Raw genomic sequence first — 10,940 nt, 5'->3', positions numbered from 1 at the left:
GAGACTATCCAAACTTTGATCGTCTATATAATATTCGGTCATTGGTTGAACACTTCAGCACAAAATTTGCTGAAGCGTACACACCCCAGAGGGATATCGCTATTGATGAACCTCTGGTTCATTTCAAAGGCTAAAATTCCGACAATACCTGCCCAGTAAGAGGGCCAGGTACAGAATAAAACGAACAAACTGTGCGAGAGTACCTCTGGAACCCCTGAATGTCCCCCGTCCTGGGGGTGAGTAGTAAAGTTGTGTGGGAATTGTTGCACCCACTGCTGGATAAGGGGTATCACCTCTACAATGATAACTTTTACACCAGCATCCCGATCTTCAAGACTTCCTCTGTCAGAGGTACAGCTGCATGTGGCACCATGCGAAAAAATCAGCAAAGCCTTCCTTAGCTGCTAATTGGGCAAACGCTGAGAAATGGCGAAAGCAGAGCCCAATGCAGCAACAACATGCTGGTGGTCAAGTACAAGGACAAAAGGGATGTCCTTATCTTGACCACCATATACCGTGACAACAGCTCCCTTGTTATTGTTCGTGGGACCACAAGACAAGTCCCAAAGCTAGATTGTGTCTTGGATTACAAGTGGTGCATGGGGGGTGTAGATCTTTCAGATCAAGTCCTCAGTGCCATGTGAAAAGCCAAAGTATGGTACAAAAAATTGGCCGTGCACATTGTACAGATAGCAATGTACAATGCTTTCAGGAGGTAGTCATCAAGTCCCTAATGTTTGGCACTCAGGAAGGTGAGGGTCCCAGTACTTCTGAAACTGATAGTGCTCGTATTGTCAACATTTCCCAGGGCAGGTTCCCCTAACAGCGAGGACAGGATGATCACAAAAATGGTGCAGACTATGGTCCAAGAGGGTAGTATGAAAGGACACAACTTACCATTGTGAAACCTGCCCTGAAAAACCTGGCCTTTGCATTAAGGAAAGCACATCCACAAGTGAATAAAATTAGTTTATACCCTGTTGACACAACACACTTTTATAATCTGATGCACCCCGCACATCTTACACATAACACTACATTATAAATTCCTATACCAGTAAAACCAAAAGCATTATAATCATTACTATAAAACTGTGTCTTTAGATAAATTCCTTCAGTGGTGTTGTTTCCAAAATGGGGTCACTTGTAGGGGATTTCCACAAAACATCACTCCTTCCATTGCAAGTCCTGCCGTGTGCCCAAACAGTGGTTTTACTCCACATATGGGGTATCGGTCTACTCGGGAGAAATTGAACAGCAACTCTTTCAGTCTATTTTCTCCTATTACCCTTGGGAAAATAAAAAAATCAGGGCTAAAAGATCATTTTTGTGGAAAAAAATTGTTGTTTTTTTTCACGACTCAACTTTATAATTTTCTGTTTTCCTTACATATGGGGTATTGCTGTATTCAGGAGAAAATGTGCAACAACTTTAGTGGTCTATTTTGTTTTATCACCCTTGGGAAAATAAAAAAAAGTGGGGCTAAAAGATCATTTTTGTGGAAAAAAATGTGTTTTTTTATTTCTTTCATGACTCAACGTTATTATTTTCTGTGAGGCACTTGGAGGTTCACGGTGCTCACCATATATCTACAGTAAATAAATTACTTGGGAGGTCTAGTTTGCAAAATGGGGTCACTTGTGGGAGATTTCCACTGTTTAGGCATATCAGGGGCTCTGCAAACGCAATATGACTCCCACAGACCATTCCATTAAAGTCTGCAATCCAAAACATCACTCCTTCCATTCCAAACCCTGCTGTGCACCCAAATAGTGGTTTTTGCCCATATATGGTGTATCGGCGAACTCAGGAGAAATATCTCAACGACTTTAGTGGAATATTTTCTCCTTTTACACTTGTGAAGATAAAAAGAAGTTGCTAAAAGATCATTTTGGGGGAAAAAATGTGATTTTTTATTTTCATGGCTCTACATTCTAAACTTCTGTGAAGCACCTGGGGGTTCAAAGTGCTCACCATGCAGCGTGATAAGTTCCTTGAAGTGTCTAGTTTCCAAAAAACATCCAGGCATCTTCTGAGCTTTCCCATTGACTTATATTGTAAAATGTAGTGTATATTCCAAATGGAAAACGCTGAAAGAATGGAAAAGTTACTTCCCTTTGTGTTTTAAGAAACCTGAAACAGTTAAAATACATTAAAAAGCCTGAACATGTGCAAGTCATTTTTTAAACAGAAATGCGTATGTTCATTTCTTGAAAGTTTCTTTTAAAGGCTTTTCAGGCGCGTTCTTTAGTGGAATCAACCTGAAAAAGATGTTGTGTGCACAAAGCTACTGAGTGAAAACTTCAAGTTTTTGAGGAGCTTTGTCACCCTACTCTTTTTAAACTCAGGCAAACCTGATGAGTTGTTCAAGCAGAAGACTCTTCAGGATTTTTTTTTCCTGAAAAGTTTTTGTTCCCTTTTTTCAAAGACATTTCCTCAAAGTTTTTAAGACTTTTTTAGAGGGTCTTCCCATAGTTTTTTAAGTCTTTTTCATTGCAGTTTTTTTCAATCCATAGCACAAAAGAACCCACTAGTGGCTTTTTAATAATAAAAAAAAACATGGCAAAATGCTACAAGAAACATCCGAGCATCGGGCTTTTCTATTGACTTGTATTGTAAACTACAGAGCATCTTCTGAGCAGCAAACCCAGGAAGAATGGACATATTATTAAATTTAACCGCTTGATTTTTAGATACCTCAATAAGACAAAAGACATTCTAAGGCCAAAATATATGAACAGCAAGTCAGTTTACATAGAATTGCTTATATATTTCAGGGGGACAAAGCCAGTAAGGCCGGCGTCACACTAGCGTATTGCATACGGTGCGAGAACATCGGATGCGATATGCTAATGACACTCGGCTCCTGCTCGCAGCAGAGCTCCTGCTCGCAGCACAGCAGGAGCCGAGTGTCATGCGTCTGTGCTGCGATTCTCTCGCACAGGGAGGATCGGAGCACAGCTGCGGAGGAGGCGGAGAAATGAATTTCTCCATCTCCTCCATTACTGGGGTCCGCTTATAGCGCACATCACTCGGATGATATCCGAGTGGTGTGCGCTGTCTCACTCGCACCCATAGGCTTATATGGGTGCGAGTGAGCCGAGAGTTTTCCTCGGTCCGAGACAATCGCAGCATGCTGCGATTGTCTCGGACCGAGGAAAACGGCCGACAAAAAGTCGACTGCTGGGAGCGGCCCCATATGTTAACATTGGTCCGAGTGCAATGTGATTTTTTATCGCATTGCACTCGGCCGTTTTAAACGCCAGTGTGACGCCGGCCTAAGGGGAAACTCCAAATGTTTGTTTCCACTCAGTATCTACTCGAAAAACTTCTTGAAAAACTCTGCGTGCACATAGCCATAGAAGAGTTTTCCAAAAGAATTTTTAAGCAGGTTTTCAGGAGAATTTTGGAGATGATCTGCCCAAAAATCTTCTAAAAAGCTGTGTGCACTTGGCAAAAGGTTATGTTCTTTTCCAGAAGATTTTTGAAAAATGCCTTGTAGAAAAAAAGAAAGTGCATGTCATTTCTTTGAAGAGGATCCTGAAAGTAACCTTTCCAAACTTAGCACTGTCCAATTAAAAAACTGCAAAGAACACTTAAGGAAAGAAAATCTTCAAAACTGCTTCAAGAAACGCTTCAGAAAAAGAAAAACTTCCCGATAAAGGAGAGCTTCCTGAAGCAGCTTCTGCTTCAAAGAAATATGGTTTTTGAATTCCTAACCAAACAGTACCAGAAAGAATGCACAGATCAGCAAAATGAAAAACACTTACATAATATTGCACAGCTTTTTTTTTTTTTTTTTTGCCAAAACAGCTATGACCCTCCAATGGGAGAAGGCCACAAGACTGCTAAAGGTGTCATGTAGTATTTAGCACCATGATATTAGCGGCAGATTCTTAATGCATTGTAAGCTATGAGGTGACTGAGGACCTATGAGGGCTTATTTTTTTTCAGCATGTCCCAAAGGTATTTTTCAGCTAAGCTATGCAAACACACTGGGTCATATAAGTGATATAAAAAAACTTCAAAAATGTATCATACCTGGCAGGATTTTCCATTGCTCCATAGTCCAATTATGATGCCATAACGATTCAGAGGTGGACAGGGTCAGGTTTTGAACTGAAAAACCATTCACAGGCAAAACAAATAACATTTTTGTCATAGCAATGAGTAATCAGTCTATATACAGTAATACACTACCTTTCTTAATTTTGCCTTCCTCCTCAACAGAACGTTTCATGTAAATCTGCGGTCATGGCAATATATATCTCTCTACTAATGTCCGGAATATCTTTAAAACAGTCAGAGAAAAACTACTCTGCTTCTACCCTCAAATCACTTGACTCCCGATGACTTACTTTTATGTCAGAGATCATGCGTAGACGTTTCACATCTCATACTTGAAACGTCTACCAAGAAGCACTCTAAAATCAAAGAAGATATTTTATGTCTCACACGTCAGACAATATAGATGAAAGAAGAAAAAGGCTACTCTGGCTTTCTCGGATTAAAGAGTTAGCCAAAAGTTGCTTCAATAACAAGACGACTGAACAAAGCCCAACACTAACAGAAAAAAGAGCAAAAGGTCAAATCATACAATAGTACAAACCATGACAGGTGCAAGCAATGACGTTTATGCCTAAGTTTTGCCACCTGTGGTATGCGTCCCTTTGGGTGCTGTGCATGTAATATTCAGCACATTCAGTGGCGTAACTCGAGGCTTGTAGGCCCCAATGCAAAAGCCCCAACGGGACCATCAATTATTCTAACTCTTTAATAGCACTGGTCTTTCACATAGGTCAAAGGGACATTTGGGGCTCCTTATGCTCGAGGGCCATAGTGTGATTGCAACCCATGCACCTACGTAGTTACACACCTAAGCACAATGCATTATTGCAGCATAGGGGTATGTTAATTTGGTTTTCCCGTAGAAGTCATTAAAACCCAGTGATAACAAGTTTTTTTGGGTCCCTGATTTGAACAAAGTAGTGATCGATCATGCTCACTATTGCTCTATTCATAGTATATTCGACTGAAGGTCCATTCACAAGCACTGACCGGCAGAACGATACAACCGCTGAACTGTAAACTCTTAGTGATCAGTGGTCATTTCAATGTCTGTTTACACAGACAGACCAAAGTAAATGATGGGCACTAGCGATCTTCACACAGGACGATGCGCCGCCAGGAACGATGATCACAATGTGCAAAAAGATCATTTCGCCCAGTGAACAAGCATTTTGCTCGATCATCAGGTGATCGGTAGCTTGTTTACACGGCGAGATAATTGTAAAACAAGCATTTTTAGCAATACACGTTGACTATTATCTTGCAGTGTAAATACCCCTTAATATTGCACACTGCTGTACTCCGCCACTTCTGTCTTTCTTTCAATGTTCTTTTTTATTGAGAAAATTAGCGTATTACAAACATTCCATAAAATAACTGTGACAGTGTAAAGTCAATTAAATGTAATACAAGCATAGTATACATCAAATATCTGTCGTTATTAAACTAAATCACCGTATTTTAATGATGTACGGTTATCTTCTTGTTTGTAAATGTATTTTAAGCATCAGAGTAAGAAATAAAGTAGAAGAGGCAAGGAGAGGGGCTCCGGGTAGAGGATATAGAGAGATGGAGAGAGAGGAGGAAGGGGGGAGGAAAGATGAGGGGGAAGTAGGTGTGGGGATATTAAGGGAGCACCTTGGGATGTGATGTAGTTATCTTGAAATTGCAGCAAAGAAGGTTGTTTGAGATCTATATTGGATCCATGGTGTCCATACATTAAGAAATGTAAAGATGGTGTGGTTAACCCTTGCCGCTAGCTCTTCTACATGAAACCCGCCACTTCTGTCAGTCCCGCAATCTTTGAAATAGCATTGATTTATACAAACAGGAGCAAAGGACCCAGATCTTATGATCATTCTTGGGTCTATCAAACACTAATCCTGTGGATAATTTATAATTTTTCTTTACTGGAAATTTTAATGTAATTTTTTGGAGCAGGAATTCTTGATTTTGCAACAATGAGAAACATTGGATTAGGCTGTAAAAGTGTCCAAAAATGAGGTTACAGAAGAAAAATAACATAAAATGCTCCGAAAACATAACACACTAAACCATAATAATCTGTTGCAGGACACAAAATCTCACAATGTACCCACCTTAACCAGGTCATGATCAGGCCATTTTTCCATTGTTCAAAGCCAGGCATGTTTTTTTCCCATACATGAAGGCTGTAATGTATTTTTCATTTGGTTTTGGATAGCTGTGGCTTCCCCCTTCAAAATTTTTATTTACTTTTTTTTCTTAATCTTTATTTATTATTGTATGTGTCCTGTAAGGTAATAAAATATCATAGGGGCATTCTAACATAACTTTTTTGTTATTGTTAATTTTGAAATCCTCCTAAGGTCAATTTCACACATCCTGATATTTCCTGTACAAGAAAAAACTGTACCGGAGATATCCGTGTCTGAGTGTGTAATACTTGTGGCACATGTGTGGCAACCGTGTGAATCATCAGTACTTCACGTACCGGCGCCAGAGAAACAGCGGTACAGTTAGCGTTTCGCCGCCAGAGCAGGGGAGAATGATGAGAGCCATCTTCATCACCCGGCACTAACGGTACTGATCATTCTCAGGTGCCGGTAAGTGAGTGCACGTGTGCGGGACGTTTTGCGTCCCTTGTTGACGGTAAAAAACGGGCATGTCAGTGTGTTTTGCCCATGGACACACAGTCCTTGGATACACACTGACATGTGCACAGACACATTCACTAGAATGTCAAAACTGTCACCACAAGTACTGGAGACACTGACGTCTGAAAGAGCCCTAACACAAACTGATGAATGATTTTAGTCTGCAGCTTCCTAAGGCCTCTTTCACACGTCAGTGTCTCCGGTACATGTAGTGACAGTTTTCTCACGTACCGGAGACACTGACACACGTAGACCCATTCAAATGAATGGGTCTATGCACACGTCTCCGTGTTTTCACGGACCGCTTATCTCCGGCAGCACGGTCCGCAAAGCGTCCCGCACACGTGCACACAGAGAACAGTGTGCACTCTCCTCCGTGTGCATGTACCGCCCGCAGGAGAGACAGCGCTACAGTAAGCGCTGTCTCCCCTGCGTGTGGTGCTGAAGGCAGCATTCATCTCTTCTCCCCTGCAGGAGAGAAGAGATGAAAAATACATTTTTTTGTTAAAAATAAAGTTTGGGGGTCACTTCACGCCTCCCACCCCCCGTACGCCCGCCCACTTGCAGAGAAATACCGTATTTTTCGCTTTGTAAGACGCTCCGGATTATAAGACGCACCCCAAATTTTGAGGAGAAAAATAGGAAAAAACTATTTTTTAATAAATTGGTGGGGCGTCTTATAATCCATGCGTCTTATTACTTACCAGGGGTTGTGGTTGTGGTGGATCAGGGTCCCAGGCTCGTTGCCGGAGGCAGGAGTGGAGCATTGCTGCAGGCTGGGATGAGGGGGTCTGCAGGGGGCTCCTGTGCTGCAGGGGGGCTCCTGTGCTGCAGCCTGGGATGAGGGGTCTGCAGGGGGCTCCTTTGCTGCAGGCTGGGATGAGGGGTCTGCAGGGGGCTCCTGTGCTGTAGGGCTGTCTCCGGTGCTGCGGGGGGCTCTGGTGACATTTTGTGAAAGACCAGAGCCCCCCGGCAGTTCTTCCATGCGTTCCAGTATGACTAATTCCGGGAAAATGGCCGCCGGAATCTCGAGAGATGAGATCTCAGCGCTGAAATCTCATCTCCCGAGATTCCGGCGGCCATTTTCCCGGAGTCAGTCATACTGGAACTAACTCCGGGAAAATGGCCGCCGGAATCTCGAGAGATGAGATCTCAGCGCTGAAATCTCATCTCCCGAGATTCCGGCGGCCATTTTCCCGGAATTAGTCATACTGGAACGCATGGAAGAACTGCCGGGGGGCTCTGGTCTTTCACAAAATGTCGCCAGAGCCCCCCGCAGCACCGGAGCCTTCAGCATCACCCGGGGCAGCAGCGGACAACCCCGGCAGTGGCGGCGGACGACAGCGGCGGCAGGCGGTAGCGGCGGCGGACACCCCCTCCTCCCAGCCTGTAATGGTAAGCGGTATATCCGCTTTGTTAGACGCACCCACATTTCCCCCCCAAATTTGGGGGAAATAAAGTGCGTCTTACAAAGCGGAAAATACGGTACTCACCCAGCTCCCGCGATGTCTACTCTCAGTGCCGGCAGCTTGTCCTGTGTGAGCGGTCACGTGGTACCGCTCATTACAGTGATGAATATGCAAATATTTCTCCGGTACCGGAATTATCTGGACGTGTGAGACTGGCCTAAGGTGATTGCTGGGATGAAAGGAGAATGCACCATTACTGCTTTCTGTGTACAAAGACCAGGAAGGCAGACAGCGATCTAAGTACCAAAAGCTACAAGAACACCCTGACGATATAAGACATTTGGTGGTCAGCAAAGAGTTAAAATAGGTAATATGGTTACGCTCATCACTAATCATAAATGATAAGCCCATAAGTATTTTCAATTTAATCAAGATTCATAGAATCAAAAAAGTATTCCCCCTACTAGTCGTCGTATCTGTCATGTGTGTCACTTCCAAGACTGATTAGTATGTTTCTGTCTCATATATTAGTCGTAATGATTGACACAGATTTCCTTGAGCAAAAACACTGCTTTATTATGCCTTAGGCTTATCCACCATTCTGCTGGAAAACACATCTGTTCACGTTATGACCAAATAGGAATTATCATGTGGTAGGCCTGAATATTTGTGACTATAATTAATCTCATAGTTAGTTGCATATTTTGAATTGGATTGTATCAAGTTCACAAAACATATAATCTGCTCCATAAATAACAAGGTGTTCTAGAAGTAATGGAATATTTATTTCCATAAAGGGAGCAAAACAAAAAAAATACACCAAAAAACAGCACAGAGCCATAGTGGTAGTCTACAGGTAAATACCACTCGTTTTAAAAGTGTAGCTGTCTAAGTTGAAATACAGCTGCAAGGAGAAAATTAAAGGGGTATTCCCATCTCCAAGATCATATCCAAATATGTAGTAGGTGTAATGATAATAATATTAGCAAAAACATTCAATTAGAAATGTAATATAGTTTTTCTGATTCACTTTGTCTCTTTCCTCAAGTGCAGGCACTGCACTGGAGGACTTTAGGTATCCATGGTTACAACCACTGATATAGTGACAGTTAGCTAGTTGCTAGTGGTCGTAACCATGGATACCTAAAGTCCTCCAATGCCTGCACATGAGGAAAGTGACATAGTGAATCAGAAAAACTATACTACATTTCTAATTAGAGGTATTTTCTAATATTATTATTACACCTACTACATATTGGGATAGGATCTTGTTATTTCTTGTTTATAACAATACAATATACAACATTACATTTTCATTACTGATCGTACGCCAAATAATGTCAAAGTGACAGGTTTGACAACACTTAAAACAAGTGAAACACTAATACATCAGATTGAGCTGAAATATTCTTGAAAGAAACACAGAAAACATAACTGGAAAATAAACATCAAAACAATATCTACTAAACAGCCACTGGAAACAGGGGGGCACAAATACACCAATTAAATGCCAACAAAGTAGTCATAAGCCATTAAATGGGAAGAAAATGTAGTTCTACTTCAGGAGCGTTATCCTAAAAGATAAAAATGAAACAAAGCTTCAGTGTTACAATTATAAATATATGCTTGTACGAGGAATATTACTTGAGAATTGCATTAACGTGTAGAATATCTACTATATAAAGCTGAATGTGTGTATGTGTGTGTATGTGTGTGTGTGTGTATGTCCGGGATTGGCATCTGCACCGTCGCAGCTACAGCCACAAAATTTTGCACAGTCACACGTCTGGACCCCGAGAGCGTCATAGGCTATATTGTGAGGCGAAATATTAACCCCACGCGTTCCAATTCACCAAACAATTTTGCCCCTATCTACATAATGGGGAAAAAAGTGAAAGGAAAAGTGTTGGAAGCGTCGCAGCTACAGCAACAAAATTTTGCACAGTCACACGTCTGGACCCTGAGAGCGTCATAGGCTACGTTGTGAGGTGAAATTTTAACCCCGCGCGTTCCAATTCACCAAACAATTTTGCCCCTATCTACATAATGGGGAAAAAGTGAAAGGAAAAGTGTTGGAGGCGTCGCAGCTACAGCCACAAAATTTTGCAGTCACACGTCTGGACCCCGAGAGCGTCATAGGCTATGTTGTGAGGCGAAATTTTAACCCCGCGCGTTCCAATTCACCAAACAATTTTGCCCCTATCTACATAATGGGGAAAAAAGTGAAAGGAAAAGTGTTGGAAGCGTCGCAGCTACAGCAACAAAATTTTGCACAGTCACACGTCTGGACCCCGAGAGCGTCATAGGCTATGTTGTGAGGTGAAATTTTAACCCCGCGCTTTCCAATTCACCAAACAATTTTGCCCCTATCTACATAATGGGAAAAAATGAAAGGAAAAGTGTAGGAGGCAAATTGACAGCTGCCAGATGTGAACAAGGGGGACTTAAAGAATGAGAGAGATGGCGCCAAAGAGTATATACCGTACAGTTGCTAAGGTGGGGCCTCGACATGGGATACTCACCACACACGGGGATATGAACACACACAAAATGCGCCACACACTACCACGTGCTTGAACATATATTACCCTCAGCACACATTTCACCACAAATACACCAACCTCGCCACATAAAAGTCAAAACACAAAAGTCGCCACTCAAAACTCGCCACGCGCAGAACTCGCCACATGCAAAAACTAGGCTCTTGCAAAACTCGCCACAAGTGCAAAATTCTCCTCATGAAAAACTCGCCACACGCAAAACTTGCACACACGGAAAAATTGCCACATGCACAAAAGTTGCAACACATGCAAAAGTTGCCTCACAC

General features: G+C 42.2%; 1 protein-coding gene across 1 annotated transcript in view; it reads right to left on the bottom strand.

Annotated features, from left to right (window-relative positions):
- Nucleotides 1–9,215: 9,215 nt before the first annotated feature.
- The window catches only part of LOC138672139 (uncharacterized), an 84,255-nt gene continuing 82,530 nt past the window's right edge, over nt 9,216–10,940 (bottom strand). The window contains exon 11 of the mRNA XM_069760170.1: nt 9,216–9,687. Coding sequence (XP_069616271.1) covers nt 9,683–9,687 — 5 coding nt within the window. The 3' untranslated portion in view covers nt 9,216–9,682. The remainder of the gene's footprint in view (nt 9,688–10,940) is intronic.

The sequence above is a fragment of the Ranitomeya imitator genome, chromosome 3, assembly GCF_032444005.1.
Source record: "Ranitomeya imitator isolate aRanImi1 chromosome 3, aRanImi1.pri, whole genome shotgun sequence".
NCBI lineage: Eukaryota > Metazoa > Chordata > Amphibia > Anura > Dendrobatidae > Ranitomeya > Ranitomeya imitator.
Note: the sequence above shows the minus strand (reverse complement) of the source record. Positions and strands in the feature narration are given on the sequence as shown.